We start from the raw sequence: 12,815 nt of genomic DNA on the forward strand, positions 1-12,815 counted from the left end.
TTTTTTTATATCTATCATTCATTATAAGATTTATCATGTTGTTTTGACATAATCGATTATGGAAGGAAGCACTTAAAAAGATGAAAGCACTTGTTGGTAAAATTATGTTGTCCTACACTTATGACATGTTGTATTGTTGTATTGTTTGACATTTTATGATCTTACACATATGATATGTTGTATTGGTGTATTGTTTATCATTATATGGTGTATTTTACTTATTAGTATCATTTGTGGAACAAGTAAGATCTGAAGGCAGAGCACGTGCCTGAGAGTATCCCTTCCATGGCGAGTTGGAAAAATGCCAAGGTCACAGTGACCTGATGCAGGCCAGCTGCATAGGATAAATAAGAGAAAGGGGAGGTAACAGAGGTAAAACTTCTATAAAAAGGGCTGGAAGACGCAGAGACAACGAGAGATCAACCCGACGGGGGCTCCATGCAGGACAGCCCTGGGCCCTTTGCGATCAACAGACTTTTGGACTTAGAAATATTAGGACATCCTCTCTCCAACACTCTACAGATACCTACAGCCTTACCCTCCCGGCGCAAGGGGAGATCTCTGCCATAGCCCAACGGGGCTGTGAAGGCTACTGGCTGTGGGACCATCTGATGAGACCTTCCTGGCTGTGGGACCATCTGATGAGACCTTCCTGGCTGTGGGACCATCTGATGAGACCTTCCTGGCTGTGGGACCATCTGATGAGACCTTCCTGGCTGTGGGACCATCTGATGAGACCTTCCTGGCTGTGGGACCATCTGATGAGACCTTCCTGGCTGTGGGACCATTTGACGAGACCGACCCTCCGTGCCCGAGGAGAGATAGAGAACCCCTCTCTCCCTCTGCATACCAGCGCGGCTCTCCATCTTCACACAGCTGAGGGAAGTGTTGGATGTAGTGTAGAGAGGTAAAAATCAGGTATCTAAATTATTGTAGATTAAATCAGATTTATAGACAAACCCACCCAGATGTGTTCCGGGTGTATTTTATGTCACTTATTTAGAAGTGTCACTGACGGCATTTTATTGGTCTCTACATTATATGTATTATCATACTTTTTTGATGGCCTTTATCGCTTGCTGCAATGTCCCAGATATTAATCCTGCAAATAAAACTATATTCAAACCATTCCTTTTCAATCATTCCAAGGATCTGCTACAGAGGAGGGTAGGTTAGAGCTTCAGTGAACGAACCAACTGTTCTAGTATAGGCATCGTGGATCTAAGAGGTTACCTAGAACAAAGAAATCAAACGTATCCCGGGAGTTAGTCATTTCCAAACTCTTAAAACAATCTCAGCAAATTCACCAAGTGCACGGATCCCAGAGGAGAGCAATCATAACAGACGCGATCGGCACGCCACATCCCTGGCTATGGGTTATGCCCAGGGGTAGGGCACCGATGTAAGTGGGGTAGGCGTCTGATGCAAGGTAGTTAGGGGCTGAGCAAGTCTCCTCACCAGCCTGTTACAACCGTTACTGGATACAGGTTTCACTGGCACCTCCTTTCAGGTGGTGGTAGAATTGACGGATCTGACAGCACACACACACACAAACACACACACACGCACACACGCACGCACACACACACACACACACACACACACACACACACACTAGTACACGCAGACACACACACACACAAAACCTTAAATGCATGCATATATAATACAGACACGCCACATTAAAAAACATGCATATCTAAATTGCAAAGACATGTGCATATTAATTATAATATATCATCAAAATATAGCGACAAGTTATGGTAGTATCTCTTGGTAGTTTATATATATGCCTTCTCTGTATTCCAACAGTCAGCGGTCAAATGAAATGGGTAGTAAATGAAACAATAATAATTTTCTTTTAAGGTCTTCCATATGGTTAACTGACTAAGCCGAGGTTACAAAGATATATTTTCAATTTGATTGATTTAGTATGCATCTTTTTCAACTACAGTATACTACAGTATTTCTTTTTTTACTATAAACCTTTTTATGCTAATGGGTTCTTTAATCAGTTTTACTTTCGATAAGCCCTACATTGACCCTCATTTAAACCAGATTTACTACGTCTATGGGAAAAGCTAATGGAGTTCATGTGAATGACATTAACTGCTTTATCCTTGGCCTATTTCTGTTTATTTTCCTGATAATAACATATTCAAAGTAAATAGAGTGTATATCTCTACAACTGCAAGGGCTATAATCTGTAATATTGGGACTAAAAGAAAGATAACACCTGTGAGATTGTTATGCAAGATGTTTTATACATTTGGATAACACGTGATTAGAGTAAATAAAGCCACAACATAGCATAAGTGGATTTATATAATAATTAATAATAATTTCTAAATAAATGTCAGGTTTTAGATTGAATACCACTGAGTTCATTATCAGCTAGTAGCCCTTTAGTACTAAAGGGCCGTAGCACAACATCTGATAGAAAGAATCCCCAAATAATTCAATCAATCCAATGCAAACCAAGGCAACATTTACAATATAGGCTTGATTAGACACAAACAGGTAGCTATCTTGAGAATCCATTGTACTATTTTGGCACTTCTATTGAAAGGTCAGGGTGAACATATGACAACAAGCCAGACTTGCACTATGGAACACAGATTAAGAATGTGTGTTCTGATTCAAGGCAATGAACCTATTTCCTCTAAAACCCTCTCTCAGCTAGTGTGCATTGATTGTAAACAACATGTTTATTTGCAAAAATGGTGCAAAGACACTGGATTTTCCATTTAAGGTGTTCGTCAAAGAGTGATATGTCAGGGAGTGTGGAAATCAGTGGAGCCTCAGGTTTCATATGATAGATGGTTTGTGAAGATCAAATGATCGCAAATGATGAAAGATCGCAATTGCTGTGCATGTGCAGTTATGAAATACATAATCTTTTGTTACATGCGTTATATTGTTTGGGGTTAGAATTGTCTTTCTCTTGGTGAACAAAGGTTATGATAGACAAAAAGTGGAGAATCTAATCTTAGTAGGGGTGTTTCTGCTCTTCATGTGTTTCAAGGCCTTCAAAGCTCTTTGCAATTGGGCTGGGGAGAGACCTTGCCCGGATACGGGTCATTTCGGGATCAAGAGGTTAGACTGAATATTGATTCCTTGTGTTTTGTTGTGAACACGGCAGCAGAACATGTTCAGTTACTAAAGAAAAGTGCACGCCTGTCCTGTTTATGATTTGTAGTTTCTGGTACTTCTATTATTTTAGTCACCGTCTGTGCACATATAAGGACCAATTTATTATTTTCTTTAACAAAATCATAATAAACCATTCAGTGGATCAAATTGAGTGTTCTGATTCTTCCCGTGACATTAGTAGAAATCCTCCAAGCTTATGAGATGCACACACACAGTTCAAGCATACATAAATAAATGCACAGTTAGAATCAGTTAATGGTGCAGCAGGTCTCCCTTGGTTGTTCATCTCTCAGCCCTCTCTGCCCACCACCAGCTGGGCTGTGGAACCTCGCGTTGAGTCTGGGGGTGTTTTCATATTACTGATGAATCGTTCGTTGTTGGGATGACCAGTTTCTATCTGGATCTATATTTGGAATACATGCATCTGGACCCATGGACGTACATTTTGTACATGGCTGTTTAGGAGTCAACTTGGAGTGGTAACACTTTTGTATTTTTGTTGATAGGCTCGAACTCACAACCTCGGCATGAGTTGGTGCAGGTTACTGTCTTACCGCGCGCTGACCTATTGCGCCACTGGAGCGTTTCTTTTGATAAAGACTTGATAATTCGATTATTATTTGATGTTAATCTAAACATTAAACCAAAAATAATCAACAGTTGTGAATATGTCCATACATATAAGGTAATGTACATTGAATGCACAGAAGGGTTCATGTGATCATATTTCATTCTGAAAGAGCTTAGCTCTAATGGGTTTGCTGCCCTCTGGTGGTTCGTGGTCATCCCTTCATCTGCTCTCAAGGCATGAATGCAATGCAAAGTTCTTCGAACTGAGATTCTGAAGCTCAATTTTGTTCAAATCCAATGCTTATGTCAGTTATCTGACATAATATGATCAAATCCATCTATAGTTGACTATATTGCATATGAGTTCTATACCATAAGTGCTGATTTGTTTTTATATAGTTTCAAAACCGTTAAAGCTTAACCTATTTCAACTGAGAAATCGTGGAATTGTCATTTTGGAGAAGATTGGTGGAAACAATATTTTTGGGCCAAAACGTATATGTATAATGTATTATTTCGCCATTCCGTCATGTTTGTCCAGTTACTTCTATCAGGTTTATCCAATTTCTTCCGACTGTTCCTCCCAGCATTCGTGCACGTGAACAAGACAGGTTGGAAGAAGGGAGGGTATTGGAGAAAAAGAAATGTTGGACCAACATAAAAAACCGACTATGGCTCCCCCATTATATTCATCCCTGATTGATAGGGATCAGTCACACGTTTATGGACATAAATGGGGTAGGGTGACCAGATGTCCCGCTTTGTGCTGGAGGGGACAGTCGCGCATTTTCATAACTTTTTACACGTCCCGCAAATTGAGACGTTGTCCCGCATTGTTATTGACAGTAAGACTCGATTTTTTAATAATCGTGTTTAATAATCTGGTATTTATCAAATAGCTGTGTGCGGCGACAGCGGTGAGGGCTTCATCAGGGGGCGGGGCGGGCTGTTTGATCATGTCAATCAAACTGGGACGCGAACGCAGGTTAAGGGCACGCCCACCAACAAGAAAAAGTGCAACTCAGGTCAAACTGCATGCAGCACGAGACGGAGGAAAGCACGACTCGTACGGCTAAGAACAGGAATGCAGCTACAATAAAGACTGGACAACTATCTTTCCCTGGGTGAAACGAGTGAAAGGCGAGTCTGGTAAAGTTTTGTGTGAAGTTTGCTTGAGTCATTTTTCCATTTCACACAGAGGTGAATACGACGTGAAACGACACAGACAATGCGGTGACAATCGCTGTGCCTACTCTTTGTCTCTGTCTCTGTCTCTGTCTCTGTCTCTGTCGCGCTCTCTCTCTCTTTCTCTGTCTGTCTGTCTGTCTGTCTGTCTGTCTGTCTGTCTGTCTGTCTGTCTGTCTGTCTGTCTGTCTGTCTGTCTGTCTGTCTGTCTGTCTGTCTGTCTGTCTCCCTCTGTTCTCTCCCTCTGTTCTCTTTCTTGTCTGTGCGTGTGCATGTGTATGTGCGTGTGCATGTGTATGTGTGCGTGTGCGTGAGAAGGAAGGTGAGGAAATTGATTTTATTTTAAAAGTTCCAATAAATCTCAAATGGGAAAACAAATTTGATTAGCTTTTTTTATCAACAGTATTTACTTGTACTTTTAATTTCCATGCTCAAGTACATATAATATCAGAAAATGACCTTTGATACTTAAGTGCAATTAATATCAGATACTTGAAGACTTTTACTCAAGTCGTATTCTATTGGGGGCCTTTTACTTTTACCAGGGCCCTTTTCTGGGAAGATATCTGTACTTTTACGCAAGTATGGCTTTCAGGTTCTTCTTCCACCACCTGCTGTTGTTGTGTGTGTGCACGCTCACACAAGACACATGTGTGTCATAGAGTGTGTGTCTGCCTTTGAGTATAGATATACATATGCACCTATAAACAGACACGAGGACGAAGATTTCGGCAAACATTTTATTTGATAATGCTTATACATATATTATACATATGCATGAATTGCAGTTGGGCCCAGGCGAATTGAAACAAAGTATGTACGTCCAACATCGGATGGGACCCGACCAAGTCCACATCGTTGTGACATCACACTGGAGAGAAGCCGCAGCTGGGTCCAAGCGCAGGTGAATTTAAACAAAGTATTACACACCTCAGTGTGATGTTACACCGATGAGGACTTGGTTGAGTCCCATCAGATGACTACTTTGTTTAAATTCACCCGGGCTCAGACAAAGCTGGGGTTTCACTCCTGTGTGATGTCACATCGATGTCGACCTGGTCGGGTCACTTCAGTTGTTTGACGTACATACTTTGTTTCAATTCACCTGGGCCCAGACAAAGTATGGACGTCAAACATCGGATAAGACCAGCCCAGGTCCACATCGATGTGACAACCCACTGGAGTGAAACCCCAGCTTTGTCCTAGCGTAGGTGAATTTAAACAAAGTATGACACACCTCAGTGTGAAGCAACATCGATGAGGACTTGGTTGAGTCCCATCAGATGTTTCATTACTTTGTTTAAATTCACCCGGGCTCAGACAAAGCTGGGGTTTCCCTCCTGTGTGACTTCACATCGATGTGGACTTGGTCGGGCGCCATCAGATGTTTGACGTGCATACTTTGTCTGTACAGTGGCGCCGTTAAACATTTTATCTTTTTTTTTGTTTTTATGCTATTTTTTTTTCTTTCTTTTTTTTTTTCTTAGTGCACACACGACCCACACTGGAACCGGGCCGCGAATGTGGACATTTCCTTCATTCTACGGTTCAGCCACTTGTTGACGCGGGGCCTGAGGCCCGTCCTCTCAGCCTGAGCTGTGGCTTCCCCCTCCTCCTCGGCCTCGATGACCAGATCCTGATGCTCAGGGGTGTTCGGGGGGGCGACGGTGGTGATGACGGCCTTTGGGTCGGCCCAGGCCATCTTGATGCGCCTAAAGGGGTTCTGGCGTGAAGGGCGGCCCAAAGGCTTCTCCCCCTCCTGCTCCGTCAGGGCGGTGGTATCAGTTTTGACCCTCTTCTTTCTTGGTGCCCTCACCCGGACCCTCACGTTCCCCAAGACCTGGGACAGGTCCTTTGTCGGGGCCCTGTCTGCTGTCGGAGACGGTGAGAGAGTCGCTCAGTCAATGTTTCGTGATTATGGTGAAGTATAAAACTCAAAAGATAAATGCAAACCACACACACACACACACACACACACACACACACACACACACACACACACACACACACACACACACACACACACACACACACACACACACACACACACACACACACACAGGTAAACACACACACAAGCAGGTAGACACACACAGGTAAACACACACACAAGCAGGTAAAAACAACAATGCAGCGAACTCACCAGGTTCCTCAGGGATCTGGCTTGGGTCCGGGGCGGTCTGGCCTTGGTCCGGGGTGGTCTGGCCAGGGAAGGGGCTCCGGCCTGATGGGTGGCCCAAAGGCTTCTCCTCATCGAGCCGGGAGGTGGTTGGTGCTTGAACCCTCTTCTTTTTGAGGCCCTTCACCCGGAACCGAAGGTTCCCCATGACCTGGGCCAGGGCCTTTGTGGGGGGGCTGTCTGGTAAACACACACACAAGCAGGTAAACACACACACACAAGCAGTTAAACACACACACAAGCAGGTAAACACACACACAAGCAGGTAAACACACACACAAGCAGGTGAACACACACACAAGCAGGTAAACACAATGCAGCCAGCTCACCAGGCACATTGGGGAGCTGGTTTGGGTCCTGGGGGGTCTGGCCTGGGTCCACGGTTGCTGTTTTCGCCCTCAGCTTCCTGACCCCCTTCACCCGGACCTTCAGGTTCCCCACGACCTGGGCCAGGTCCTTCCTGGGGGGCCCGTCTGCGGTCTGATGCAGCCAGGCCACGAAAGGGCCTGAGCCTTCTCCCTGGCGTTGGGGTTCTGTCAGAAATGAACGACAGAACTGTGTTTAGTGACGACCATAGTGGCTGCTGTGTGTTAGTTGCTGCTATGGGGTCTGTGTTAGTGACGCTGAGTGGAGAGTCGCTCAGTCAGTGTTTTGTGATTATTCTGATGTATAACACGCACACACACTTGCACGCACGCACGCACGCACACATGCACACGCCGGACGCGTGCACACACACACACACACATGCTCGCACACACAAGCAGTTGCGCGCGCACACACATACAAGCAGCTACACACACACATACAAGCAGCTACACACACACATACAAGCAGCTACACACACACACCTACAACAGCTATACACACACACACACACACACACACACACACACACACACACACACACACACACACACACACACACACACACACACACACACACACACACACACACACAGACGCAAGCAGGTAAACACACAGACAAACAGGTAAAAACAACAATGCGCAAACTCACCAGGTTCCTCAGGGATCTGGCCTCGGTCCGGGGTGGTCTGGCCAGGGAAGGGGCTCCGGCCTGAAGGGCGGCCCAAAGGCTCCTCCTCATCAAGCCGGGAGGTGGTTGGTGCTTGAACCCTCTTCTTTTTGAGGCCCTTCACCCGGAACCTCAGGTTCCCAATGACCTGGGCCAGGGCCTTTGTGGGGGGGCTGTCTGGTAAACACACACACAAGCAGGTAAACACACACACAAGCAGGTGAACACACGCACAAGCAGGTAAACACACACACAAGCAGTTAAACACACACACAAGCAGGTAAACACACACACAAGCAGGTAAACACACACAAGCAGGTAGACACACACACAAGCAGGTAAACACACACACATGCAGGTAAACACACACACAAGCAGGTAAACACACACACAAGTAGGTAAACACACACACAAGCAGGTAAACACACACACAAGCAGGTAAACACACAGACAAACAGGTAAAAACAACAATGCGCAAACTCACCAGGTTCCTCTGGGATCTGGCTTGGGTCCGGGGCGGTCTGGCCTCGGTCCGGGGCGGTCTGGCCTCGGTCCGGGGCGGTCTGGCCAGGCAAGGGGCTCCGGCCTGAAGGTTGGCCCAAAGGCTTCTCCTCATCAAGCCGGGAGGTGGATGCTGGTTTAACCCTCAGCTTTTGGAAGCCCTTCAGCCCGAACCTCAGGTTCCCCATGACCTGGGCCAGGGGCTTTGTGGGGGGGCTGTCTGGTAAACACACACACAAGCAGGTAAACACACACACACATTCAGGTAAACACACACACAAGCAGGTAAACACACACACACAAGCAGGTAAACACACACACAAGCAGGTAAACACACACACACAAGCAGGTAAACACACACACAAGCAGGTAAACACACACACAAGCAGGTAAACACACACACACAAGCAGGTAAACACACACACACAAGCAGGTAAACACAATGCAGCCAGCTCACCAGGCACATTGGGGAGCTGGTTTGGGTCCTGGGCGGTCTGGCCTGGGTCCATGGTTTCTGTTTCCACCCTCAGCTTCCTGACCCCCTTCACCCGGACCTTAAGGTTCCCCACGACCTGGGCCAGGTCCTTCCTGGGGGGCCCGTCTGCGGTCTGATGCAGCCAGGCCACGAAAGGGCCTGAGCCTTCTCCCTGGCGTTGGGGTTCTGTCAGAAATGAACGACAGAACTGTGTTTAGTGACGACCATAGTGGCTGCTGTGTGTTTGTTGCTGCTATGGGGTCTGTGTTATTGACGCTGAGTGTGAGAGTCGCTCAGTCAGTGTTTTGTGATTATTCTGACGTATAACACGCACACACACTTACACGCATGCACGCACACATGCACACGCACGCACGCACACATGCACACACATACAAGCAGGTAAACACACACACACACACACGCAAGCAGGTAAAAACAACAATGCCCGAACTCACCAGGTTCATCGGCGGTCTGGTCTTGGTCCGGGGCGGTCTGGGTTTCGTCCGGGGCGGTCTGGGTTTCGTCCGGTGCGGTCTGGCCCTGGTCCGGGGCGGTCTGGCCCTGGTCCGGGGCGGTCTGGCCCTGGTCCGGGGCGGTCTGGGTTTCGTCCGGGGTGGTCTGGCCCTGGTCCGGGGCGGTCTGGCCCTGGTCCGGGGTGGTCTGGCCTTCGTCCGGGGCGGTCTGGCCCTGGTCCGGGGCGGTCTGGCCCTGGTCCGGGGCGGTCTGGCCCTGGTCCGGGGCGGTCTGGCCCTGGTCCGGGGCGGTCTGGTCTTGGTCCAGGGGGGTCTGGCCTTGGTCCGGGTCATCCTCCTCCTCATTGGTCTCCAACCATCTGTTCACCACCTAGGACACAAACACACGGCATCAGGAACTCTTCGGGTCAAACACGAACCGACACTGAAGACCCACGACAGGAAACACAAAGACGCCTCAGTCGCTCCGTGTCCGTGTTGGTGTCCTCTCCGTCCTCACCTGTCTCAGACGTTCTTTGTTTCGAGACGAGGTGGAGACCTGATGGGGCGGGGGGGGGTCCGGAGAGGGGGAGGAGGAGTCCAGATCGGGGGTGGCCTCTTCCTCCTGTCGGAGGAGATCGTCACCGTTAATGTTTCCGCGCCACTCTCTTCTCCATCGTTCCCTCGCTCTTTGCTAACTTGGCTCACTGGCCGCTGTGCTCGCTCTCTGATCACCAGGTAGCGCTCATCGCTCCGCTCTCTGATCACCACTGAGCACGGCGCTGAGGAGCGTTGACTTATATTTGACTCACTCTTCCTGAGTCCCGGCTAGCTGCTAAAGGGGACGCGTCTTTTTCTGTGTTGGCCCCAAAGCTTTGGAATGCATCGCCTGAGCAAATAAGGTTAGCTGATTCGGTGACATCATTAAGTCCCTCCTTATGTCCCACCTGTACCTTTAAAGGGTTTATTGGAGTTAAATGTTATTTACTATGTTTTGCCTGGTACACTTTTCATTGATTGTATTTTTTGTTAAAAAAAAAAAAAAAAAAAGACCTGTGATAGTTATTCTTAGACATTAATTTTAGTTTGGTTGTTTTGCTTTCTTTCTTTTTATCTGTAAAGCACTTTGTAGCTCTGTGTAGAAAAGCACTTCATAAATAACGGTTATTGTTATTATCTTATATAGAGGATCGTGGCCCCGTGATGTCAGAGGGCCACCGCGTTCCGCTGGCCAGAGGCGCCGCGGCAACGTCGTCACGGGGACGTCGTCACGGGGACGGAATGTTTGGGTAAACATTCTTTTGGAAATGTCAAAAATATGCTGAAGCATAAATCAATAATTTTGATGTATTTTCCAATAGAATAAGTTCAAGAAAAACATGCATAAACGTATTTATATATCATGTATATATTATATATATATATCATATATAAATCACATGTATTTTTTATAACTTACTGATATTAAATGTGCTCAATCGTGTGCGTGGGTGTGTGTGTGTGTGTGTGTTTGTGTGTGTGAGTGTATGTGTGTGGGTGTGTGTTGCCTGCACTTCTTTAAAGAAAGTCAGTTGGACCCTAACTTAATATAATCACGTGCAACCACAAGTTTTTACAGAATCCAAATGTGCGTCTGCAGACTCAAAGTGTGCGTGTGCGGTCGGCGTGCGTGTCCTCTCCTTCCTCACCTGTGCCGGACGCTGTCCTCCGGGGGGCGACGAGGAGTCCCCACTCAGGGTCTCCTGGTCTCCCTCCTGCCTCTTGATGCGTCTGTTCTTCCCCATCGTGGATCTCTCAGATTGTTGCTGTCACTGTTTATTGATTTGGCTGCTCTTCGTCGCTCTCTGATCACCACTGAGGACTGGACCGAGGAGCGGGGACTTATATAGAGGCCGTGATGTCACAAAGGCCCGTCGGGTTCCGACCGGCCTTTGTGACATCAGAGGTGGTACCTGATGTTGAATCGTCGTCGCAGGCAACTGGATTTTTTTTTTATTGCAATCTACAGAATAGGCCTTTTAATAACTCAAATGAAAACCACTGAAATATGAATATTACTTTGAGACAAAAAGTTGACAAAAACACACTTGTGTTTACAAAGTCACCATTTTAAATTTGTTCTCCCAAGTCCATAAGCTGTTTCCAAGTCTATATATGTTTTATACCCAAACATTTGCATCAACACTCACAGTGGGGCCAAGAAAGACTAGTCAGGCTATTAGTTTGTCTTGGATCAACTCTTGATATTCAAACACAAGTTTGAGAGTGTCATTCTAGTAGATCAACTGGAGCAGACACACACACACACACGCCCTGTGTGGTCCACAGTCCATATCATGCGTGTTTATCACCAGGTTGTGTGAAGGTGTGAAGGGTCTTGTATGCTATTAGCAGGGGCCCTTGGTGCACCACAGGGGGCCATTGGCTCGCAGCGGGGAACCGGCCTTTTGTTGCCCCCTAATGGTCGATCTAGTCATGTGAGTATTTAGCCCTGACTCACTGAAGTGGACGTGGTTGTCTGGTTGGTGTTTACATATGGATAGGGGTGTTGCATATTTTTATCTAATCAACACCCAGACTTTTTTATCGCTGTGCCTACCCTCTCTCTATATATATATGTCTCTCTCTCTCTCTCTCTCTCTCTCTCTCTCTCTCTCTCTCTCTCTCTCTCCCTCCCGCTCTCACTCTGTCCTATCTGTGTGTGTGTGTGTGTGTGTGTGTGTGTGTGTGTGTGTGTGTGTGTGCGTGTGTGTGTGTCACTGTAAGCGAGCTAGAGTCAGTGGCCGTGTATGTGTGTCACTCAGTGTGTGTGTGTGTGTGTGTGCATGTGTGTCAGACAAACCTGTCAAGGTGCTGCAGAGATCGCGCAACACAATATTACGTTGCACTGTAAGATTATAGCAATGGAACACACACAGACGCACCTACACGAACACACACACACACACACACACACACAGGCTTTTCCCTTGGATCAATTCAATATTTTCCCCGCTGTTTTTTCAGCGGCCAGCTTCTGATGCTCAAAAGTGCTCAGTGGAAGTGTAGTGTTGCAGACTATTGAATATTCAATGCCCTGTGAGGAATATATGGACTGGACTGGCTGTAAATGAAAATGTAAAGTTACAGGTGGTCGTTGTTTTTACGTCACAGAACAATGAGGGTTTTTTTCTGTAGTGTTTGAAATGCAAACGTGATCGGTAAACTGCACCTGAATTTCATAGAACCTGATAATCTATTATTATTATTGACCTTGGGTGT

The 12,815-nt window shown here is 46.6% G+C and overlaps 1 protein-coding gene and 1 long non-coding RNA gene across 3 annotated transcripts; both read right to left on the minus strand.

Moving 5' to 3' along the window:
- Positions 1-483: 483 nt before the first annotated feature.
- Positions 484-845, minus strand: LOC132455615 (uncharacterized). Its single transcript, XR_009525308.1, has 2 exons — positions 769-845; positions 484-618 (listed from the first exon to the last, which is right to left on the minus strand). It is a non-coding gene; the product is annotated as an uncharacterized LOC132455615 (long non-coding RNA).
- A 4,835-nt stretch (positions 846-5,680) lies between these two features.
- On the minus strand, positions 5,681-11,432 carry LOC132455606 (transforming acidic coiled-coil-containing protein 2-like). Of its 2 annotated transcripts, none has more exons than XM_060049498.1 (8): positions 11,243-11,432; positions 10,075-10,179; positions 9,558-9,945; positions 9,082-9,285; positions 8,608-8,844; positions 7,417-7,620; positions 7,052-7,267; positions 5,681-6,777 (listed from the first exon to the last, which is right to left on the minus strand). In XM_060049498.1, the coding sequence occupies exons 1-8, from the start codon at positions 11,336-11,338 to the stop codon at positions 6,392-6,394; spliced, it is 1,836 nt and encodes a 611-aa protein (XP_059905481.1). In that variant the 5' UTR covers positions 11,339-11,432; the 3' UTR covers positions 5,681-6,391. The 2 variants fall into 2 exon arrangements, with proteins under 2 accessions (XP_059905481.1, XP_059905480.1); XM_060049497.1 differs by having other exon boundaries at positions 5,681-6,780.
- Positions 11,433-12,815: the final 1,383 nt, after the last annotated feature.

Source organism: Gadus macrocephalus, chromosome 4 (genome assembly GCF_031168955.1).
Source record: "Gadus macrocephalus chromosome 4, ASM3116895v1".
NCBI classification, from domain to species: Eukaryota; Metazoa; Chordata; class Actinopteri; order Gadiformes; family Gadidae; genus Gadus; species Gadus macrocephalus.